Source organism: Mustela putorius, unplaced genomic scaffold (assembly GCF_011764305.1).
Source record: "Mustela putorius furo isolate JIRA1106 unplaced genomic scaffold, ASM1176430v1.1 tig00537227_pilon_pilon_pilon, whole genome shotgun sequence".
NCBI classification, from domain to species: Eukaryota; Metazoa; Chordata; class Mammalia; order Carnivora; family Mustelidae; genus Mustela; species Mustela putorius.
This window is the reverse complement of record NW_025422368.1, coordinates 5,123,918-5,149,157: the sequence shown is the minus strand read 5'-3', so window position 1 is coordinate 5,149,157 and position 25,240 is coordinate 5,123,918. Positions and strand designations below refer to the sequence as shown.

The window sequence follows — 25,240 nt, the reverse complement described above, 5'->3', positions numbered from 1 at the left end:
TCCATTCATCTGTTCAAGGACACTTAGGTTGTTTTCATTTCTTGTCAGTCTAAGTAAGGCTACAGTGGACATAGAAATGTGTGTGTTTTATCAAGTTAGCATTTTTGCTTTTCTTTTTTTTTTTTTTAAAGATTTTATTTATTTATTTGACAGAGAACACAAGTAGCAGAGAGGCAGGCAGAGAGAGAGAGAGAGAAGCAGGCTCTGCACTGAGCAGAGAGCCCGATGCGGGGCTCGATCCCAGGGTCCTGGGATCATGACCTGGGCTGAAGGCAGAGGCTTTAACCCGCTGAGCCACCCAGGCGCGCCACATTTTTGTTTTCTTTGAGTAAGTACTCAGAAGTGGAATTGCTAGATCATATGGTAGATGTATTTTTAGTTTTTTGAGAAACCTTCATACTTCATACAGATTTTATATATTTATTTGTCAGAGACAGAACACAAGCAGGGGAGTGGCAAGCAGAGGGAGAACCAGGCTCTCCACTGAGCAAAGAACCCGATGCGGGACTTGATCCTAGCCATGGGATCATGAACTAAGCTGAAAGTGATACTTAATTAACTGAGCCACCCAGGTGTCCTGCTTAACCTTACTTTTTTCCATAGTGCTGCATCATTTTGCATTCCCACCAAAAGTGCACAGGGGGTACCCTTTTTCCCATATCCTCACCAACATTTGTTATTTCTTGTTTGTGTTTTTGCTTTTAAATATAGCCTTGTGACAAGTGTGAGGAGATACTTCATTGTGATTTTGATTTGCATTTCCCTGCTGGTTAGTGGTATGGAGTATCTTTTCATGTGTCTTTTGGCCATCTCTATGTCTTCTTTGGAGAAATGTCTCTTCAGGTCCTCTGCCCGTGTTTTAATTTGAATTGTTTTGGTTTTCTTGATACTGAGTTTTGTGAGCTACTTATATGTTTTGGGTATTAATCCCTTTTTTTTTTTTAATCATTTGCAGATTTCTTCTCCCATTCAGTAGGTTCCCTCTCCATTTGGTTGATGGTTTCCTTTACTGTGCAAAATTTTGTTGTTTGATATAGTCCCATTTGTTTATTTTTGCTTTTGTTTCCCCTCCCTAAGGAGACACATCCAAAAAAACATAGCTAATACTGATGTTAAAGAGCTTATTGCCTTTGTGGGTGCCTGGGTGGCTCAGAGGGTTAAGCCTCTGCCTTCGGCTCAGGTCATGATCTCAGAGTCCTAGGATCGAGTCCCCCGTTGGCCTCTGCTCAGCAGGGAGCCTGCTTCCTCCTCTCTCTGCCTGCCTCTCTGCCTGCTTGTGATCTCTGTCAAATAAATAAATAAAATCTTTAAAAAAAAAAAAAAGAAACATTTAAAGAGCTTATTGCCTTTGTTTTCCTCTAGGAGTTTATGGTTTCTGGTCTTACATTTGAGTCTTTTATCCATTTTGAGTATATTTTTGTATAAAGTATAAAAACATGGTCCAGTGTCATGCTTTTGCATGTAGTTTTCCCAACACTATTTAATGAAGACACTATCTGTTCCCCATTGTATATTCTTGCCTCCTTTGTTAAAAATGAATTGACCAAAGAGCAGAAGTTTTATTTTTTTTTTTAATATTTTATTTATTTATTTGACAGACAGAGATCACAAGTAGGCAGAGAGGCAGACAGAGAGAGAGGAGGAAGCAGGCTCCCTGCTGAGCAGAGAGCCCGATGCGGGGCTTGATCCCAGGACCCTGGGATCACGACCTGAGCCGAAGGCAGAGGCTTTAACCCACTGAGCCACCCAGGCACCCCAAGAGCAGAAGTTTTAAAACATTTTTAGAAGTTTTTAATTTTAATAAAGTCTGTTTTTAAGATTTTATTTATTTACTTGAGAGAGACCAAGCACAATCGGGGGAAGGACAGAGGGAGAGGGAGAAGCAGGCTTCCCGCTGAGCAGGGAACCCAGTGCAGGGCTCGATTCTAGGACCCTGGGATCATGACCTGAGCCAAAGGCAAACACTTAACTGACTGAACTGACTGAGCCACCCAGGTGCCCCTAATAAAGTCTTTTTTTTTTTTATCTCACTTTTCTTTTAGGGGTCATGATTTTTGTTTTATCTGAAATCAACATCTTCTAGGTTCATGAATAGTTTCTTTTATGATTTCTTCTAGAGGTGTTACACTTTCACATTTAGATTATATTGAACATTTAGATTTTTTTTTAGTATATGTGCTGCCGAAGCGAGCACGAACATTTAGATTTTAAGAACGACTTCAGGTTTCTTTTGTGTGTTGTGAAGAGTCAAAGTTTTGTTTTTGTTTTTGTTTTTGTTTTTTTAATGAATGTACATTTGTTCCAACATTACCTTTTAAAAAGACTCTGGGTTACTTTGTTGACTATTTGTTGAACTTACATGCTTTGGTCTATTTCTGGACCCTGTTCCGTCCCATTGGTCTGAACGTTTATTTTTAAATCAGCTCCCTACTGTCTTGGTCACTGCAGCTTTATAAGAAAGTTGTAAGATCAAGTAATGTCTAAGTTCTCAAATTCATTTTGTCTTTCCAAAATCACTTTAGATATTCCAGTTCCTTAATATTTCCATATAAATTTTCAAATGAGTGCGTCATTTTTACAGACATGCCTTTTGGGATTTTGATTGGGACTAAATCGACTGATTTTGGAGAGGATTTCCACCTTTTGTAATACTTAATCTTCTAATATGATAGGTGTTCATTTATTTATGCTTTTGGTTTCTCAGCATTGCTTTCTAGTTTTCAGTGTCTAAGGCTTTGTCTATTTTGTCAAATTTATTATTAAGTAAGAGAAATACCATTTTTTGTGTGTTTGAGCCTTTAAAATTTTTTGTGTATTTGTTGTATTAATGTAGTCACCTTATCTAATACAGAATGTTTGTAATTCTTTTCCTTGAATCTATAAAGCATATTGAATTAAAAGTAAAATAAAACAAAAACAGATAACAAACACTTCTTGAAGCATATTAACATGACTTATTTCCAACTTATTCTTTGATGAGGTAAAAAATTAATTTACTATGTATTGATTTCTGCTTTATAGGTACAGTATAAAAAAATGAAAAATAGGGCGCCTGGGTGGCTCAGAGGGTTGGGCCTCTGCCTTCGGCTCAGGTCATAATCTAGGGTCCTGGGATCGAGTCCCGCATCGGGCTCTCTGCTCAGCGGGGAGCCTGCTTCCTCCTCTCTCTCTCTTTGCCTGCCTCTCTACCTGCTTGTGATCTCTGTCAAATAAATAAATAAAATCTTAAAAAAAAAAAAAAGAAACATTAAAAAATGAAAAATAGAAATATTAGTAATTCTGTTCTTAACCTAAGAAAAGTATTATTTTAATGGAGAGTTATTTTTATTTTAAAGTAGTTTAAAATACATGGAATTGAATTGCTATTTTTTTTTTTAAAAATAATGCCTTTAAATAATAAAACTTCAATTTAGATCTTAAACTTTTCTCTTTTAGGTTTTATCTATTATGTACAAGGAATCTGCTCTCTTATTGTTTTCTTCTGAATCAGTTATCTAAATTTTTCACAAAAATTTTAAATACTTATAAAACTTATTATAGTAAAAAATTATTATAGGAAACCATAATGCTATATTTTATTAGAATATCTTTGTGCACAAATAATGGACAAATTATTTATAATGGCCATGATTCTAAAATTACCCATGATAATTTGGGAAAATTCAGACTATTGTGCAATGGATATCCAAGGTCAAGAATCTTTGCAGACTTTGGCCTAAAGAAACACTTCCGAAAGAGTCCTGTAGAGCTTTTATTATGAGCTGAGGTAAATTGCTTCCATTTCATCATCTTTTTTTCTCTTGTAATTAAGCAGGAAACCTTTTTTTATTTCTGTTCTTCCTATAGATGAGGTCTGTCTGGTATTAGTTCCCTTCAGCCTAAAGAATATTTGATGTTCCTTACAGTACCTACCAGTGATGAATTTTCTTAGTTTTTACTTATCTTAAATGAGTTCATACTCATTTTTTTTTTTTTAAGATTTTATTTATTTATCGGGTGGGGGGGAGAGCGAGCACAGGCAGACAGAATGGCAGGCAGAGGCAGAGGGAGAAGCAGGCTCCCTGCTGAGCAAGGAGCCCGATGTGGGACTCGATCCCAGGATCATGACCTGAGCCAAAGGCAGCTGCTTAACCAACTGAGCCACACAGGCGTCCCCATACTCATTTTTAATGTGTATTTTCCATGGATATGGAATTCTAGGCTGATAGTTTTAAATTTTTTTCTATCTTGATGACTCCTGACCTCTGTTGTTTCTGGTGAGGCACTATTTTTATTCTCTTTATATAATGTCTTTTTTTCCTGCTGTCAAAATATTTTTTTGTTTCATGTTTGGTTTTCAGTAGATTGACTATTGTGTTTCAAGGTACAGTTTTGTTTTGTTTTTTATATTTTTTTTATTTATTTGACAGAGAAAGTGAGATCACAAGTAAGCAGAGAGGCAGGCAGAGGAGGGGACGGGAGCAGGCTCCTTACTGAGCAGAGAGCCTGACAGAGGGAGAGAGAGCGAGCACAGGCAGACAGGATGGCAGGCAGAGGCAGAGGGAGAAGCAGGTTCCCTGCCGAGCAAGGAGCCCGATGTGGGACTCGATCCCAGGATGCTGGGATCATGACCCAAGCCAAAGGCAGCTGCTTAACCAACTGAGCCAACCAGGCGTCCCATGGTACAGTTTTTTTAATATTCTACTTGGTGTATGCTGAACTTCTTGGGTTTGCACATTGATGTTTTTCAGCTGGATTGGGAGGGATTTTCAACTCCCAACTTTTCAGAGTTTCTACCTGACTTCCTCTCTTCTTTTGAGACTCCACAATTACACATATGTTGGACTGCTTGGTGTCACTGAGATTTTGTTCATTTTTCTTCAGTCTCTTTTTTCTTTGGATTTTGCATAATTTCTGTGGGCTTACATTCATCTTCAAGTTGTAATCTGGAATTTCCATTTTTATTTATTTTATTTTAAAGATTTTATTTATTTGACAGAGATCACAAGTAGACAGAGAGGCAGGCAGGGGGCCGGGGGGAAAGCAGGCTCCCCACCAAGCAAAGAGCCCAATGCGGGACTCAATCACAGGATGCTGAGATCATGACAGAGGCCTTAACCCACTGAGCTACCCAGCACCCCTGGAATTTATTTTTTTTTTTTTTTTAAGATTTTATTTATTTATTTGACAGGGAGGGAACACAAGCAGAGGGAGCAGGAGAGGGAGAAGCAGACTTCCCACCTAGCAGGGAGCCCAGTGTGGGCCTCAATCCCAAGACCCTGGGATCATGAGCTGAGCCAAAGACAGCTGCTTAACAACTGAGCCACCCAGGTGCCCAGCCCCTGGAATTCCCATTTTTAAAAGTATTATCCCTCTACTTCGATATCTCTTTTTGTTCAACTTTTTAGGAACACAGTTTCCTCTTAATCCATATATATTCATAATGGCTGAATTAAAATCCTGGTCTGCTGTTTCCAGTACCTGGTTATCTTGGAGTCTGTTTCTTTGGGCTACTGTTTTCTTGATAATGGACCACATTCAAAAAATAATGTTTTAATGGGGTGAGGAGCAAGATGGAGGAAGAGTAGGAGACCTAAATATGATCAGGTCCCAGGAGTTAAGCTGGATAGTTATCAGACCATACTGAACAGCTGCAAACTTAACAGGAGAAAGAAGAGAAGAAGAGCAACAATTCTAGGAACAGAAGATTGACCATTTTCCAGAAGGTAGGACGTTTGGAGAAGTTAGTCCAAGCCAACATTTGGGACAATAAGACTGTGGGAGGAGGGCCCAGCTCCCAGCAAGTGATAGCACAGCAGAGCACAAAATTGGAACTTTTAAGAAGTCTGCTCCACTGAGGGATGTTGCTCCAGAGGCTAAGTGAGGGGTGGAGCCCTCGTGGGGACAGTGTGGTCTCAGGACCTGCGGAGTCTCAAAAAGACCAGGTGTGTCTGAGCATGGCAGAGCTCCCAGGTATCAGAGTGGTGAAGTCAGTTGTAGAGACAGAGCTAAGGAGTGGGCTCTCAGCTCGGGATTACCTTAAACCGTGATCCAAAGCACAGTCAGGCCACTGCTTTTCGGGCAGGGACCCAACAAGCATCAGATCCGGAGAGGCTCACCTTCCTCCTCCCAGACAAGCATGTGCTTCATGAGTCTGCTGGGTTTGGAGACTCCAAATGGGGCTGTGCACACCAGAAATAGAAACACCCGGTCACCAGCTGGGTGAGCTTGGAGTGCGGCCAAAGATCAGGGAAAATGGGAGGGATTGACTCCTTTTCTCTGAAGGTGCACTGAGGAGTGGGGCCCCAAGCTCTTGGCTCCTACTGGGCTGGAGGTTTGAAGGCCACCATTTTCATTCCCGTCCTCCAAAGCTGTATGGAAAGCGCTCAGGGAACCAAAGCTCCTGAGAGTGAACCCAAGCAGATTACTTAACCTGGCCCCTGGCAGGGGCAGTGGAATTCTGCCTTGAGCAAAGACATTTGAGAATCTCTGCGACAGGCCCCTCCCCAGAAGATCAGCAAGAACATCCATCCAAGACCAAGCTTATTGATCAGTGAGAACAGTGGAACTCCAGAGATAGGGGAAAGCATGGAATTCATGGCTTTCTCCCCATGATCCTTTAGTCTTTCAAAGTTAGAATTTTTTAAATTTTATTTATTTATTTTTCTATTTTTTTTATTTCTCCTCTTTCCTATTTTAACATTTTTAAAACTATTTTATCAGTACTGTTTTAAAAAATCTTTTTAAATGTTTATTGTTTTAATCATATTTTTATCCCTTCATTGTATTTAACCTTATTTTTTTATACATATAGGTTTTTTTTTTCCTTTAAAATTTTGGGATACAATTTCTTGTAATAGATCAAAATATACCCTAAATCTAGCTCATGGCTTTGTTCTAGTTTCCAGCCTGATCACATTCTTTCCTTTTTTTTTTTTTCTTTTTTCAAGCAACTTCTTATCAATTCCTTTTTTAGAATATTTTTTAACTTTCATCTTTACAGTCATATTCCATCCCTTCATCATGTTTACCCTTATTTTTGCGTGTATATATCTTTTTTTCTTGCAAATTTTGGGAAGTAGTTTCTTCTAACAGACCAGAATACACCCACAATCAAGGGTGTGGCTCTGTTTTATTCACCAGTCTAATAATATATGTATGTATGTGTGTGTATACATACATATATATATACACACACATATACATAGAAAATATACATACATACATACATATGTATATTTTTCCCCCATTCTTCTCCCCCCAGTTTCGTGTCTCTTCTGATTTGGTTAGTGTATATCTCTCTGGGGTCATTGCTACCCTTTTAGTATTTTGTTCACTCATCTATTCTTTTTTTCTTCTTTTTAAAGATTTTATTTATTTTTATTTATTTGACAGAGATCACAAGTACGCAGAGAGGCAGGCAGAGAGACAGAGGAGGAAGCAGGCTCCCCACTGAGCAGAGAGCCCGATGCGGGACTCGATCCAAGGACCCTGAGATCATGACCTCAGCCGAAGGCAGCGGCTTAACCCACTGAGCCACCCAGGCGCCCTCATTCATCTATTCTTATCTGGATAAAATGACAAGACAGAAAAACTCACCACAAAAAGAAGAACAAGAAGCAGTATTGATGGCTAGGGACCTAATCAATACAGACATTAGTAATGTGTCCGAATTAGACTTCAGAATGATGATTATCAAGGTGCTAGCTGGGCTGAAAAAAAGCATGGAAGATATTAGAGAATCCCTTTCTGGAGGAATAAAAGAACCAAAAGATAACCAAGTTAATATCAAAAAATCTATTAATGAGGTACAATAAAAAATGGAGGCTCTTACTGCTGGGATAAATGAGACAGAATTAGTGATATAGAAGACCAAGTGATGGAAAATAAAGAAGGTGAGCAAAAGCGAGACAAACAACTACTGGACCGTGAGGGGAGAATTCAAAATAAGTGATACCATAAGACGAAACAATATTAGAATAATTGGGATCCCAGAAGAAGAAGAAAGGCTGCGGGTCAGAAGATATATTGGAGCAAAATATAGCATAGAGTTTCCTTAATTTGGCGAAGGGGACAAGCATCAAAATTCAGGAGGCACAGAGAACCCCCCCTCAAACTCAGTAAAAATAGGCCCACACCCCATCATCTAATAGTAAAACTTACAAGTCTCAGTGACAGAGGAAATCCTGAAAGCAACTCACGACAAGAGGTCTATAATATACAACTATAGAAATATCAGATTGGCTAAATAAATAAAATCTTTTAAAAAAAAGAAAAGAAAAGAAATACAGATTGGCAACAGACCTATCCACAGAGACTTGGCAGGCCAGAAAGGACTGACATGACATGCTCAGAGCACTAAACAAGGAAAATACGCAGCCAAGAATACTATGTCCAGCTAGGCTGTTGTTGAAAATAAGAGATAAAAAGCTTCCAGGACAGATAAAAACTAAAAGAATCTGCAAACACTAAACCAGTCCTACAGGAAATATTGGAAGGAGTCCTCTAAGCAAAGAGAGATCCTAAAAGTAACAGACCAGAAAGGAACAGAGACAGTATACAGTAACAAGTCACCTTACAGGCAATACAGTGGCACTAAAATCACATCTTTCAATAGTTACCGTGAATGTAAATGGGCTATATGCCCTAATCAAAAGACACAGGGTATTAGAATGGATTAAAAAAAAAAAAAACAACCATTGATATGCTGTCTATGAGAAACTCACTTTAGACCCAAAGACACCTCCAAATTTAAAGTGAGGGGGTGGAAAAAAATGTACCATGCTAGTGGATATCCAAAGAAAGCTGGGGTGGCAGTCCTTATATCAGATAAATTAGATTTTAAGCCAAAGAACATAATAGATGAGGAGGAACACTATATCATACTTAAAGGTTTTGTCCAACAAGAAGATCTAACAATTTAAATATCTGTGCCCCTAACATGGGACCAATTATATAAATGAATTAATAACAAAATCAAAGAAACACAACAACAATAATACAATAATGGTAGGGGACTTTAACACCCCCCTCACTGCAATAGCAGATTATCTAAGCAAAAGATCACAAGAAAATAAAGGCTTTAAATGACACACTGGACCAGATGGACATCACAGATACATTTAGAACATTCCATCCCAAAACAACAATACACATTCTTCGCTAGTGCACATGGAACCTTTTCCAGAATAGATCACATCCTGTGTCACAAATCAGGTCTCAACCAGTACCATTTCCTGCATATTTTCAGACCACAGTGCTCTGAAACTAGAACTCGACCACAAGAAGAAAGTTGGAAAGAACTCAAAATACATGGAGACTAAAGAGCATCCTACTAAAGAATGAATGGGGGCGCCTGGGTGGCTCAGTGGGTTAAGCCACTGCCTTCAGCTCAGGTCATGATCTCAGGGTCCTGGGATTGAGTCCCACATTGGGTGCTCTGCTCAGCGGGGAGCCTGCTTCCCTCTCTCTCTCTCTGCCTGCCTCTCTGCCTGCTTGTGATCTCTGTCTCTCAAATAAATAAAATCTTTAAAAAAAAAATTTTTTTTTTTTTTTTTAAAGAATGAATGGGTCAGGGTGCCTGGGTGGCTCAATGGGTTAAAGCCGCTGCCTTCCACTCAGGTCTCAGGTCATGATCCCAGGTTCTTGGGATCGAGCCCCATATCCGGCTCTCTGCTCCACGGGGAGCCTGCTTCCTCCTCTCTCTCTGCCTGCCTTTCTGCCTACTTGTGATCTCTGTCTGTCAAATAAAGAAAAAAAAATGGGTCAACCAGGAAATTAAAGAAAATTTTTAAAAAATTCATGGAAACAAATGAAAATGAAAACAACTTCATGGGGTCCCTGGGTGGCTCAGTTGTTAAGCGTCTGCCTTTGGCTCAGCTCACGATCTCAGGGTCCTGGGATCAAGCCCTGTGTTGGGCTCCCTGTTCAGTAGAGTGCCTGCTTCTCCTCCTCCCTCTGCCTGCTGCTCTGCCTACTTGTGCTCTCTATCTCTGTCAAATAAATAAAATCTTAAAGGAAAAAAAAAGAAAACAACTGTTCAAAATCCTTGAGATGCAGCAAAGGCGGTCCTGCGAGGAAAGTATATAGCAATAAAAGGTTTTCTCAAGAGACAAGAAAGGTCTCAAGTATACCACCTAACCGTACACCTAAAGGAGCTGGAGAAAGAATAGCAAAGAAAGCCTAAACCCAGCAGAAGAGAAATAATAAAGATCAGAGCAGAAATCAATGAACTGGAAACCAAAAGAACAGTAGAACAAATCAACGAAACTAGGAGCTGGTTCTTTGAAAGAATTAATAAGATTGATAAATCCCTGGCCAGACTTACCAAAAAGAAAAGAGAAAGGACCCAGATTAATGAAATCATGAATGAAAGAGGAGAGATCACAACCAACACCAAAGAAATACAAACAATTATAAGAACATATTATGAGCAACTGTACACCAGCAAATTTGCAATCCGGAAGAAAAGGATGCATTCCTAGAAACATAAAAACTACCAAAACTTAACCAGGAAGAAATAGAAAACCTGAACAGACCAGTAAGGAGATTGAAGCAGTCATCAAAAATCTCCCAAAAAATAAGAACCCAGGGCCAGACAGCTTCCAAGGGAATTCTACCAAACATTTAAAGAAGAATTAATACCTATTCTCCTGAAACTGTTCCAAAAAATAGAAATGGGAGGGAAACTTCCAAACTCCTTTTATGAGGCCAGCATTACCTTGATCCCAAAAGCAGACAAGGACCCCATTAAAAAGGAGAATTACAGACCAATATCCTTGATGAACGTGGATGCAAAAATTCTCACCAAAATACTAGCCAATAGGATCCAACAGTACATTAAAAGGATTGTTCACCACGACCAAGTAGGATTTATTCCTGGGCTGCAGGGTTCATTCAACATCTGCAAATTGATCAATGTAATACAGTACATAAATAAAAGAAAGGAAAAGAAGAAACTATGTGATCCTCTAAATAGGTTCAGAAAAAGCATTTGACAAAGTACAGCATCCTTTCTTGATTAAAACTCTTCCACCGTGTAGGGATAGAGGGTGCACACCTCAATATTATAAAAGCCATCTTTAAAAAGCCCACAGTAAACTTCACATTCTCAGTGGGGAAGAACTGAGAGCCTTTCCCCTAAGGTCAGGAACACGGCAGGGATGTCCATTATCACCACTACTGCCCAACATAGTACTAGAAGTACTAGCCTCAGCAATCAGACAACAAAATGAAATAAAAGGCATTTGAATTGGGAAAGAAGTTGTCAAACTCTCACCCTTTCCAGATGACATGATATTCTATGTGGAAAACCAAAAAACTCCACCCCAAAATTCCTAGAACTTCAGTAAATTGACAGGATATAAAATCATGCACAGAAATCAGTTAAATTTCTATATACTAACAGCAAGGCAGAAGAAAGAAATAAGGAGTTGATCCCATTTACAGTTGCACCCAAAACCATTAAGATACCTAGGAATAAACCTAACCAAAGAGGCAAAGAATCTGTACTCTGAAATCTGTAAGGTACTCCCGAAAGAAATTGAAGAAGACACAAAGAAATGGAAAAACGTTGCATGCTTATGGATTGGAAGAACAAATGTGAAAATGTCTATGCTACCTAAAGCAATCTATACATTTAATGCATATCAGTTTTTTTCAAAGAAATGGAACAAGTAATCCTAAAATTGATTGATTGGTCTTATTCTTACTGTTTGATGGGAGAAGGAGTATTCCTGGCTTATAAGGATGTAAAACACACCTTTCATTTACTTGTTAAAGTCACTTTTTTATGGCTTAAAATTATGCATTATTTCACTTGATATTCCTAACAAGCTAGTGAGGCTGATCCTAATCTAACCCTCTCACAGCTTTTATAGTCCGACCATCCTTCCTTCCTTCCTTTCTTTTTAATGCAAAAAGGTGGATTCATTATAGTACAGGGACAGGACAGAAAGAGCTGCTGTTTTATTTAGTTCTTTTACAAAGATCGGTAAACTTTTTCTTTAACGGATCAGAAAGTGAACATAGTAGATTTTGCCAATCATGAAATCTGTTGTAACTACTTAACTCTGCCATTATAGCACTAAAGCAGCCATAAGCAATATGTAAGCAAATGGTCTGATTTATTAAGTTTTAGAACATTGCTTTCTTTCCTTTTTTTTTTAAACTTAGGAAATTTCAAACATACATAAAAGTGGAGAAGATAGTATAATCAATCACTGAGAATTCCCATCAGCTAGTTTTCTTCTTCTTCTTCTTCTTTTTTTTTTTTAAGATTTTCTTTCTTTATTTGACAGATCACAAGTAGGCAGAGAGAAAGAGAGAAGGCGGGCTCCCTCCTGAGCAGAGAGCCTGATGCGGGGCTCAATCCCAGGACCCTGAGATCATGACCTGAGCCAAAGGCAGAGGCTCAACCCACTGAGCCATCCAGGAGCCCCAGCCATCAGCTAGTTTTAACAGTTTGTAGAGCATGGCCAGTCTTGCTTCATCCATATTACCACCCATTTCTCCATGCCCCAATTATTTTAAGCAAATTTTATACTTAATTTTATCTGTAAATAAACTAGTTTTTGTAGCTCTGAAAGGGGGATTTTTTAAAAAATCATAGCTACAATATCACATTTTCCTGATTCTTGTTTTTGTCTTTTTATCTGTAGTTTTCATTCTTATTTGTTTTTTCTTTTGAAAGTATGTTGAAATAACTAAGTTTTATGGAGTTTCTCATACATTTTGCCAGCTATAGTTTTTATTGTTTTAAATACATGTATATAAAATTTATGATCTTTAAGTATAAAAATACAGTTGTACTAAACACATTCGCCACCATCCATTCACGTTGACTTTCTTAATCCTGTAAAACTGAAATTCTGTATCTATTAAACAATAACTCCTGCATTCTCTCCTACTTCTAGCCCCTGGCAGCCACCATTATTCTTTTAGTGTATGAGTTTTGACTACTCTAATTAGTTCATATAAATGAAATCATACATCTGTTTGTGACTGTTTTATGTCACTTAACATAATGTCTTAGGTTTATCCATGTATAGCATATTGCAGTATTTCCTTCCTTATATATCATCTTTGAAGAAGTGTCTATTTAAGTCCTTTGCCTATTTTTGAATTGGCTTATTGTATTTTTTTAGTGTAGTTTAGTATGATCCTCTGTTTCCTGTACTTCATGCAAATTGGTAGCTAGATTTAGAGACTTGATCAAAATTTGGTTTGATTTGGGAGCAGCAGAGAGAGAAAAACATGTCTGTTTTCGTATCTGTCCCTCTTTTATGCCCGGTGCTACTTAATCTATTAGAGGCTACAAAGAGGTGTTATTTTCTGGATTTCTTTTTTCCCATTTATTAGTTGAAAGACTTCTATAAAGGGGAGCTTAGCATCATCTTTATTACTTTGAGGTACAGCGCCTGGGTGGCTCAGTGGGTTGAGCCTCTGCCTTCTGCTCAGGTCATGATCTCAGGGTCCTGGGATCGAGCCCTGCATCAGGCTCTCTGCTCAGCGGGGAGCCTACTTCCCCCTCTCTCTCTCTGCCTGCCTCTCTGCCTACTTGGGATCTCTATCTGTCAAATAAATAAAATATTTTTTAAAAATACATGATAAGTGCTTGGTTCTAGCTTTTATTATTAGTTTTTGAAAATAATGTGTTGGTTCCCTAGGAACTTTAAAAAATGACCAAGGATTTTTTTTTTGTTGGGTATTTAAACATATTTGGTGTGTTTATTGTCCTTATTGATGAATTGTGGCCTCTTTGAGTTAACTTAGAAGACCTTTTGTCACAGCCTTGGTAATTTTCAGTGGTTTGCTTGCTCTCTAGTGTGACAAGATGTTCCTAGTGTCTTGTATATTTTGTGTCAAAGGCCTGGGGTCAGTCAAATCTTCAGAGTCCCTACTTTACTTTTAGGAGAAGGTCATATTTTGCAGTCCACTAGCTAGGCACAAGGAGTTTTTGGAGTTATTGGTATGGTCATTTAAAAGCCTTTCATTGAACAGAGCTATGAAATATGTGTTTGTTTTTAACAAAAATATTTCATGAGTTTATACTGAGGCTTCCAATTTAAATTCATGCTACATGATTTTCACTTCTTCGGTCTCACATCCATGTCTTCTCCCATGTGAAAAATCTCAGATCTCAGTGACCTTACTGTAATTACTGATTGCTTTCTCCCATAATCATACACAAAAGTATCAGAATAACAATACCAATAGGAATATAATTTTGGAAACAAGAAACTTTTTTTGCTGTACTTTGGCTTGTAATTTATTCCTAAGGAACATTCATAACAGTTGATTTTATTATGGCTCAAAATCACTTGAGATTTTTTTTTTGTTACATTACTAATATAACACAGATGCACATTTAGGTTAATTTTGCTTTTAGCTTTCACAATTTATTATTTTTTTTTTTATTTTCAATGTGTGTGTGTGTGTGTGTGTTGTTTTGTTTTTTACAGTATTATTTATTTATTTGACACACAGAGATCACAAGTAGGCAGAGAGGAAGGCGGGGTGGGGGCAGGAAGCAGTCTCCCCACTGAGCAGAGAGCCCGATGCGGGACTTGATCTCAGGACACTGAGATCATGACCTGAGTGGAAGGCAGAGGGCTTAACACACTGAGCCACCCAGGCGCCTAGTGTGTGTGTTGTTTTAAAGTAGAATATCTAAAACAGGGTGTTAGGGGCACCTGGGTGGCTCAGTTGATTAAGTGTCTGCCTTTGGCTCCATGATACCAGAGTCCTGGGATTGAGCCCCACGTCAGGCTCCCTGCTCCATGGGGATCCGACTGCTCCCCTTCCTTGTACACTCTCTCTCTTTCTTTCTGTCAAATAAATAAAATTTTTGGGAAAAAAATGAAGTGGTATATTAAATACATACTCCTATATATGTGTGAATGCAAGTATATCTTCTATTGCTATCTGACTTAGCTAAATAATAGCTTACTTATACATATTCTCCTTGTTTTACCTCTTTTTTTAAAAACAATAATATATTCTGGAAGTCACTCCGTAATAATACTTAGAGCGATTCCTCAGTTATTTTTACATCTGCATGATACTCAATTGTGTGGATGTAATATAGTGTATTCAACCGTTGGTGGACTATTAAGTTTGTGCGCGCGCGTGTGTGTGTGTGTGTTGGGGATAGTTCTTTCCCCCTTCCTATTACAGTTAGTGTCAGTGAACAGCTGTGTGTATCCTTTTTTTTTTTTAACTTGTTTTTGTTTAGTGTGTATTTGGAAAAGATTCCTTGAAGTGGGATTGATGAGAATGTGGTAAATGCTTATATAATTTTTGGGAGATATTGCTAAGTTTTTGTTTATAAGGGTTGTGCTATTTTACATTCCCATCAGCAGTATATTTTGCCACACCTTATCAACGAAGTATATTGTCAAATTTTTGGATTTTTTGCCAGTTCTGTGAGAAATTTAATTCCATTTTAATTGCATTTCTCTTAGAAGCAAGGTTTAGCATCTTATCATAAGCCTCAGAGCCATTTGCCTTTCTTTGTGAACTCTGTTCACTTCTCCAACACATTTTTTGATCTCTGTTTTTAGAATGTGTTTGTTAGGATTATTAGCCCCCTTGTCTTTGATAAGTTGAAGTTAGTTTTACAATTTGACTTTTGTGGTTTTACTTTGTTATTGTTGCATTAGCCATGCAAAAGTTTTTTAAAATAATTTAAAGCTATCAATCATTTCCTTTTGCTCTACTGACTGTATAGCAGGCAGAATAACATAATTGTGTAAAACATGTTTAAAATGTAAATTAAATATATTTGTGAAAATACACACTTAGTCCTCTTTATAATGTGTTCCTTTTGCTTCTAGGCAAGGATAAAAGCCATCAATACATTTTTTGCTAAGAATGGTTATCGATTAATGGATTCTAGTATGTATAGTCAGCCCATTCAAACTCAAGCACAGTATGCCTCACCAGTTTTTATGCAGCCTGTATATAACCCTCACCAACAGTACTCGGTCTATAGTATTGTGCCTCAGTCTTGGTCACCAAATCCTGCACCTTACTTTGAAACACCACTGGTAAGTGAGATCCTTAAAGAATTATAAAATTTTTCACTCAAGCTGAAATTTGAAGAAATTAGAGTAGTTTATTTTTTGTTTTGTGTTGATAACTGGTTTCTTTCTGGCTTTTAAGTAGTGATAATGGTATCAAATCACCATGTGACTAGGACTTGAGCTATTGATTCCTATAATTTTATGCTTTAGATTTTGCTGAATGATTTTGCCCAATTAAAATAAGAAATTGGGTAAATCCTGATTAGTTTAAAATGCTTTCAGTTAAAATTTTTCAGAGAGAATGTACTTTATTAAGTAATGACCTAATGATTTCCTTGATATTTGCAGTGAGTATTACAAAAGTGAATAAGTAAAATGCTTAAAATTAATTTTGCCTTGTAAAAGAAATTGAGAGGGATCCTGGCTGGCTCAGTGGAGCATGCAGTTCTTGAGTTCAGGGTCCTGAGTTCAAGCCTCATGTTGGGTGTAGAAATTACTTACAAATTAAAAATCTTTTAAAAAATTGATACTAGGTTAGTTCATCAGGAGTTTCTTAAAGCCTTCACACTAGGTTTTGCCCTTTTCATTAATTGTTTTTAAACATTACATTTTCTTTTAGGCTCCCTTTCCCAATGGTAGTTTTGTGAATGGCTTTAATGCACCAGGATCTTATAAAACAAATGCTGCTGCTGTGAATATGCCTCGACCATTCCAAAAAAATCGGTAAGATTAAAAATAATAGTGATATAGGGGCGCCAGGATGGCTCAGTCATTTAAGCATTCACCTCTTAATTTTGGCTCAGGTCTTGACCTCAGGGTCATGAATTCAAGCCCACAATGGGGTCTACCCCAGCATAGAGCCTACATAAAAACAAAACATAATGAAATTTATTGTACACAATTCCCAGTAGTTCTTAAAGAATTACTGTGGTAATCACAGTGCTTATTTACAGACTTAGTAAAAAGCTTAAACAATTTATTGTAGAATTAGTAAACATACTTTGACCTCATAGTGGATAATTTGTATAAAAAAGATTTAAACTAAGATTATACATAATACATACTGATTTTTTAATATTAAAGATAAAAAAATTATTTTATGATAGTAACATAAAATGGGTTCATGGTGTTCCTTTATTGTCGCTTGTTTTCGTTTGTGGTACTTTCTTGGTGAAAAGATTGAAATCACAGTAAGAAAGCCAAGAATGACAGTCCAGTCATCCTTGTTTATAAGGAAGTATGCCTATGCTTTTGAAGGTACATGGCAGGTTTAGTATAATTTTGTGGGTTATTCAAAACCATTCATCTACAATCCTTTTTCATATATCTGAGCAGTACAGGTTGTTAATTTTTTAGTTAGAAAAATTATACATGAGTATTTTCTTCTTATAAATTGCAAATATTACAGATGAAACTAAGAGAGCTTTTTTGACAGACCCTAATCCTTGTTTTGTTTCTTCTAAAAAGTGACTACTCCAAGACCTTTATTTATCTGTTATTTATTTATTTATTTATTTATTTATTTATTTATTTGAAGTTATCAGTCAAGGAGAAAGTAACTTTTAGGAAGCCCTTTTGTAGTTTATTATATGAACCTTATAACAGCCCAGTGATGATCACTAGACCTACTTAGAGAGACTAGGACTAACTTTCAGAAGTCTGGGCATTTTTCTACCTTTCATATTTCCTCTTTCTGTCACTTTACTTCTTCCTTTCCATCTTTTATCACTTATTCTTTTATCTTTCCTTTTTCTTTTGCCTGGACTGAGATTGTAAGTCCCTCTCAGTGAAGGGTAAGATTATGAGATCTGAGGGCTGTTTAAACCTAGTAACTTATCTGTTAGGTATATTGAAATGCAGTGAGAAAATTTAGGCTAATTATAGTTCTGAACAGATAAACAGCATTTTCCTTCATGAAGTCATTTTCAGATATGATAGATAATAAAAATATTTTAAAATCACTTCGTGTTGATGTTGTATAATTTTCACTATTAAAAATCTATTTTGTGGAGATTCTGGGTGGCTCAGTTGGTTAAGTGCCTTCAGCTCAGATTGAAATCCTGGGATCCTGGGATTGAGCCCCACATCAGGCTCCCAGCTCATCAGGGAGCCTGCTTCTCCCTCTCCCTCTGCTGTAGCATGTCCTCCCCGCTCCGCCTCCATTTGTGCTCTCTGGCGCTCTCTCTCTGTCAAATAAGTAAACAAAAATCTTAAAAATACTAAAATCTATTTTGTGACATAAAGTAATTATTTCATATAATCTTAATGAAATTCAACCCAACTTTGTCTCCTGGTTTTTATATTTAAGTTTTAATGGCAGTAACCTAATTTTTTTATTTTCTGTAAAGAATAGGGTAGCTGTAGATATTGTTGAAATTCATGTTTAATTGTTGGGGTTATAATTATTTTGAAGTTTTAAATCCAAATTCAGAGAACCAGGAATTGGCAATGTGTTTGTTGATATAAATTTATAACCTGGAAAATAGACTGTAAAAGTGGAATTTTTAAACACAAATAAGGGGCCAAATATAAATCTTATACTTCCCTGTATAATCTCCTGTGGAGCCAAGGTCCTCATTACTTCAGGTGTTTTCATTGTTGATTAAACTGTAGCCTCCTTAACCCCCTACCCTAGCTTTATCTGCTTACACATTGTTAGAGAATTGGGTGCTTATACCTGTCATCTTGTTTATAGTTTTTTTTAACTAGATTCTATACCTAATTCATGAAGCCATGCCAGGCTATTAGTTGCATTATCCTTCCTAGCTTTTTTTTTTTACAGAGGCTCTTTGAACAATTAATTTAGTAAGAAGGTGGGATTTTAATATATTGCACTGTTTCTCTGGTTTTGGTTGTCACTCCCCTAAAGAGTGACATTTTTTTTTTTAGACATCACCCCAATTTTTTCCTATGAAAATTTAGTATTGACGATATGGTATATGTATTTATATAATATATGTATATCTGTGCTCTATGCATAAAAGTAAGATTGGGACTTTTTTTTGTTCCTTCTTAGCCCCACCCCCCACCCCAGGAACCTTTTTCACTCCCACTAGGGGTGATGTTGCCCCATTGAGAATGTATGGCATAAATTCTTTAATAAACTTAAAGTCTGGTTGATTTAGGTGTGTCAAGACTGCTACTGGTGTTAAATTAGCTAAAATCCTAGTTGTATTTTGAGTATCGAAATAGAGGTAGCTTTATCTTGAAGAACTTTGGATTTTACCCCAAATATCTCCAAACAACTTTTTTATTTTTAAAAAATTTTATTTATTTTATTTATTTATTTGACAGAGAGCGGGGGGAGTGGGCAAGGGAGAAGCAGGCTTCCTGTTGAGTAGGCAACCCGATATGGGGCTCAATCCCAGGACCCTGGGATCATAATCTGAGCCGAAGGTAGATGATCAATGACTGAGCCACCCAGACACCCCTCCAAATAACTTTTTTAAATGTAAAAATCTCAGACAAAAAGAGTTTATATCTTTATAATGTGATACTTCTATGTGTACCTTAATTTGTGGAAAATAGAATACAGTAGAACGCAATTTTTAACTTGTCCCTTTAAATGTATTTTTTACCATTAAGGGGAAAGATTTTCTTTCTGTCTTCATTTATCCTCTCATGTATGTGATCTTATATTTCTTATAGTGTGAAGCCTCATTTCAGGTCATCGAGTGGTTCAGAACACTCGGCAGAGGGGTCTGTGTCATTGGGGGATGGACCATTAAACAGATCTGGTTCAAGGAACTTTACAACTGAGCGGCATAACCCTACAGTAACAGGGCATCAGGAGCAAAGCTACCTTGCAAAAGAAACTCCTACTATACAGATGGAACAGAATGGGGACTATGGTAGGGGCAGGTAAGGAAATATGGTAACAAATACGGATAAGGTATATGAAAATATTTTGCTCATAATGTGAATATTTGAAGAACATGATCTAGTGATTATTTTTTGTTTAAACTATTAGTGTATGGTTATGCTAAATGAATACAGTGTTCATATAATTTGGGTTAATAGTTTTTCATAATTATTAAGAAATGTATAGTGCCCATATAGAATATAGCTGAATCGGGTGTATAAAGTTACTCTGAAGTTCTTTATGGTTTACTGAAGAAAGAATAGCTTAGAAAGATCAGATCCTATCTGCATTCTAGTTTAATTTCTTACAACTTGTAGCTGTGAAAATGGGGAAATGGTGTTATACCTTCTCGCCTACTCTGCCGAAATGAAACAAAAAACTTTGATATACTTCTGGTGTGGAAGGAGCACTACTTAGTAAAAGTGGGCCCAACTTACTTAGTGGTGATGGTGGTAACAGATGAAGTTTTTGGTAGATTAGTTTAGGATCCCTTCAGAAGAATATATATTCATCTCTTAATAGTGGAGATATAGAAAGTATAGTTAGCTAAACTAGAAATTCACCCATCATTGATAGAGTGTATTATATATTTGAAGAAACTTATGAATTGTCCCTCCCATCATCCCCAACTTTTTTATCATTGTTAAAAGGAGAACTCTTTTCAGAGGTCGAAGACGACGAGAAGATGAAAGAGTCCAGGTAAGTGTTTTTTACCTGTATTACATCTTTTTTTTTTTTTTTTCTTTTGTGATTTAGTATGGCATTGGCTTGTGGTTGGTCTTTCTGGGGTTTTGTCTTACTGATTATAGTATTAGGCAAAGGTAAATAGAACCTGTGCTTTGACCCTAAAATATCCACTACTACTACCACCATTCCCCACCCTTAAAGCACATGTATAGTTAGGGATTTGACTTTTATTTTTATTTATTTTTTTTTTTTTAAGATTGTATTTATTTATTTGACACAGAGAGAGGTCACAAGTAGGCAGAGAGGCAGGCAGAGAGAGACAGGGAAGCAGGCTTCCTGCTGAGCAGAGATCCTAATGTGGGGCTCGATCCCAGGATCCTGGGATCAGGACCTGAGCAGAAGGCAGAGGATTAACCCACTGAGCCACCCAGGCGCCCCTGTTTCTTGTATTTTTAAAAAATTACTTGAATACCTGATATAATCATATGGTTTAAAAATTTAAAAATGAGGGACGCCTGGGTGGCTCCGTTGGTTGGACGACTGCCTTCGGCTCAGGTCATGATCCTGGAGTCCCGGGATCGAGTCCCGCATCGGGCTCCCAGCTCCATGGGGAGTCTGCTTCTCTCTCTGACCTTCTCCTCGTTCATGCTCTCTCTCACTGTCTCTCTCTCAAGTAAATAAATAAAATCTTTTTAAAAAAATAATAAAAAATAAAATAAATTAAAATTTAAAAATGAAAATTTTTAGTGAAAAGTTTATTACGTTATTAATGGACATTTAAATACTTTCAGTCTTTCAGTCTTACAAACAGTAACTATAATAACTTCATACAACCATCATTTCCCATATATTTAATAATACCTGAAGGAGAATCCCTAGAATGGGATTTCTGGGTTATAATTCAGTAAATTGCTACCAACCCACAGCTTTCTATAGGGGTTGTGCCAATTTACACTCTTGTCAGACATTGAACAAAAGTTCCTATTTAGGGGCGCCTGGGTGGCTCAGTGGGTTAAAGCCTCTGCCTTCGGCTCAGGTCGTGATCCCAGGATCCTGGGATCGAGCCCCGCATCGGGTTCTCTGCTCTGCAGGGAGCCTGCTTCCTCCTCTCTCTCTCTCTCTCTCTCTGCCTGCCTCTCTGCCTACTTGTGATCTGTCAAATAAATAAATAAAATCTTTAAAAAAAAAAAAGTTCCTATTTATCAGCCCTATAAATATAGGACATTTTGCCAAGCTGATAAAGCTTATCGTTTACTTACAAAGCTCTCTGGATGGTGTGGGAAACTTAAACTGTTTATTGTTACTTGGTGGAGACAATTTTCTACCTACTATTTTCTTCTATCCACTAATCTTATAAAACTGCCTATAGATTAAAAAAACTTTTATAGTTCTAAATATGTTTTTATTTGAATTTTGACTTATCTAGCTTCAAATTAATCATGTTTTTATTTTTTTGTGGTTTGTTCATGGTGAGTGTTTGCCATCTCTTACCTGAAAACAAAAGGAATTGAGAAATCAGAATGATGAAGGAACCCACAGAGGTCTCAAGAAAAACCCTGCCTAGAATTTACAGATAAATCATAAATTATAGGGCGCCTGGATGGCTCAGTGGGTTAAGCCGCTGCCTTCCGCTCAGGTCATGATCTCAGGGTCCTGGGATTGAGTCCCGCATCCGGCTCTCTGCTCAGCGGAGAGCCTGTTTCCCTCTCTCTCTCTCTTTCTCTCTGCCTGCCTCTCCGACTACTTGTGATTTCTCTCTGTCAAATAAATAAATAAAATCTTTAAAAAAATAAAATAAAATAAATAAATTATAGTATAAAACTTGTTTTTACATGTATAAGTAGTGGATTATATATGCATATTAGTATACATATAGCATGTAGGCTACATATATAAGTCGTGAAAAGATAAGCATTTTCAAAGAAGAAAACATATTGCATTGTAACACACAGAATGGTCCTTAGGGCAAACTGTGAGTCTTTTAAAAAAGTATTGTTTTTCATTTATAGCTTTCTGTACCAGGGGCCCCCATGACATGGCAACAACTTTTTTAGGATACCATTGCAGCAGTCCACATGAATCCCTAAGTGGCCTTTAACAATTGAGGAGAGAAGAGATTAGTTTTGAAGTCCGTATAATATGTTGAAAATACATTGAGGATTGACGACTGAAACAGTAAAGAAAAAGGAGATAAGCATGCTTTCAAGTAGGAAAGGCAGAGTGGACATGCCTTTGTACAGGAAGGAGATTTTAGCTAGAGACAAAATTTAGTATTTGTAAGCTTACAGAAAGTAATTGAAATCATAAAAGTAGATGAAATCATTCAAGGGACTCTGTAAAGCAAGTGATTTAAATAAAGTGGTCAAGAATGGAACTTTGGCAACAAAGTAACTTTGGGCTGAAGAATGAGATTACTTAGTATGTTGTTGCTGTATCCAAGCAAAATCTGAGTAGAGAGTGCTGATAGGCAAATGGATGTCTAGGTTTCAGGTAAAGTTCTGGGCTGACAGTATTGAAAGTGTAAAATTCAGTGAGTTTTGGCAAATTTCCAGTGGTGTGTAGCCAGAAAGTGACCAAAAGTGAAAAATATAGTTGTAAAGGTTGTTTGCATATAGGTTAGTAGTTGAAGGCATGAATAGTGGCTATCACAATAGGGAGAGTATGGAATGAAAAGAGTAGTAACCACATAAAAACTGAAACTGTCGAAGGGTGTAGGTAGAGAGCTGCAAGCACCTGATTATGAGATCTGAAAGTGAAGATAAAGAGGTATCACAGAAGCTAAGGGAGGAATGAGCTCCCAAAGGAAAGAATGTTTACTGTGCCAGCTTCTATATGAGGTTAGGGGGAAAAAAGTCTGTCGGATATTACATTGTGGAAGGCATTAGTGACTGGTCAGCGCAGTTTTAGTGGTGATTGCAGAGGTGAGGAAGTACAAGTGAGAGGCTTGTCAGGGAATAGAATGGTGAGCAGAAAGGCAGATCAGGAGATTTTTTCAAGGAAGGATATTCTTGTGAAGACTATATGGAAGGAGAAAAGCTAATGGCAAATTTAGGTCACACAAGGGTTTTTATTTTTGTTCTGGAAAGGGAGTAACAACTTAGAAAACAAATAGTGGAGATTTGGTTAGCAGGCTTAAGGAGTGTGACACAGTTTGCAAAAAAAAAAAAAAAGGAGAGGCAGTTGATGAAAGGTAAGCAGGATTGATTAAAAAAATAATAATAATAAAAGCTCAACTGGGAGGAGAAGCCAGGAATTTATAGGAGAACAAACAATTCTGTGCATTAGTATAGAGTTAATTTTGTTTGTTTCCTTATAGCTCTCAGCTTCTGTGGTACAGGATTAGGGAATGAGATTGGCTTGTGATCTGTTTTATGATTTGTGTCTTTTAGAGACCCCCGTCTTCATCAGCTGAAGCAAAGGCTCCAACACCAAAGTTTGACTTATTAGCCTCAAATTTTCCTCCTTTACCTGGAAGTTCATCGAGAACTCCAGGTGAACTTGTTTTGGAGAGTAGGATGTCTGATGTTGTTAAAGGTGTCTACAAAGAAAAGGTAAATACTGAGGCATCCATCTTTTACTTGTGTGACCATAGCTAGCCTTTGTTTGCAGTTATTATTTGAAATTTTATTTGCACTTAATATGTATTTCTATCATGCTTTTTATTCATGGGATTGTTAGCTTACTTTGAGTATTATAAAAAGATTTATGATGAAGCTACACAGGCCAGTAAAGCACTGGGTGTTGTGTAAGACTGATGAATCACAGACCTGTACCCTTGAAACAAATAATACATTATATGTTAATTAAAAGTAAAATAAATAAAAATTAAACCAGTTCAAAAAAGTAAAGTGTTTCTTCACTTTTGCAGGTCTTTGGTATCAGGCAACTCATCTTGGTAGAACCAATTAATGCAAACTGGTGGAAAGTGTTATTTGCGCTGAAGCCTGTAATTAGTGATGTAAATAAATTCCAAGTTTGGTAAAATTCAGGCTTTCAAGTAATGGAGAGTTGATATCAAAGACATAGGAAATCAACCTTTAGGATAGGTCCCCCTCCTAAAATAGTTTTGAGTGTAGACCTCTTCCTGTACGAAGTCTTCACACCCAACATATTTTTCTCATTTTCTTCTCTTTTTTTCTTAACTCAATTTTTATTTTAATTTTATAGGACATATACATGGTACAATTAGGTTCATAGTGAAAAATAGTAGACCTGTGCAGCCATTTTGACTAGCTTTTTCTCTTGTTTTCCCCCTATATTTCTAAATAAATGGTTATCTGCTATTTCTTTTTCTTTATTTTTTTTCTTTTTCTTTCCCTTTCTCTTTCTCTTTTTTTCTTTTTTTTAAGTAATCTCTGCACCCAAGGTAGGGCTTGAACTCACAACCCCGAGATCGAGTTGCATGTTCACAGTATACTTTATTTCTTGGACTTTACAAGTTTCAACGTTATCTATTAACTTTCCATTTAGAACCTAAGGATTTAGCTCTCTTAAGCCAGCATACTTTTCTTACCCTCCCTGTATATTTTACTCCATTGTTTCTAGAATACCATCCATTATAAGGTTCCCTAGATTTAGTATCATTAAGAAAGTAAAAAGCAGGGCTGGGTGCCTAGGTGGTGCAGTTGGTTAAGCAACTGCCTTCGGCTCAGGTCATGATCCCAGAGTCCTGGGATTGAGTCCCACA

General features: G+C 37.2%; 1 protein-coding gene across 9 annotated transcripts in view; it reads left to right on the top strand.

Moving 5' to 3' along the window:
- LARP4 (La ribonucleoprotein 4) overlaps positions 1 to 25,240 on the top strand; it is a 210,619-nt gene that overhangs the window by 172,541 nt on the left and 12,838 nt on the right. For 5 of the 9 annotated variants that reach the window (XM_045073027.1, XM_013050596.2, XM_004781719.3 and 2 more), the window contains 5 exons: positions 15,816 to 16,028; positions 16,624 to 16,727; positions 19,653 to 19,865; positions 20,517 to 20,565; positions 23,943 to 24,104. In XM_045073027.1, coding sequence (XP_044928962.1) covers positions 15,816 to 16,028; positions 16,624 to 16,727; positions 19,653 to 19,865; positions 20,517 to 20,565; positions 23,943 to 24,104 — 741 coding nt within the window. Of the gene's footprint in view, positions 1 to 15,815; positions 16,029 to 16,623; positions 16,728 to 19,652; positions 19,870 to 20,516; positions 20,566 to 23,942; positions 24,105 to 25,240 lie in introns of those variants that run through there. The other 4 variants (XM_004781721.3, XM_004781723.3, XM_004781722.3 and 1 more) reach the window with 4 other exon arrangements.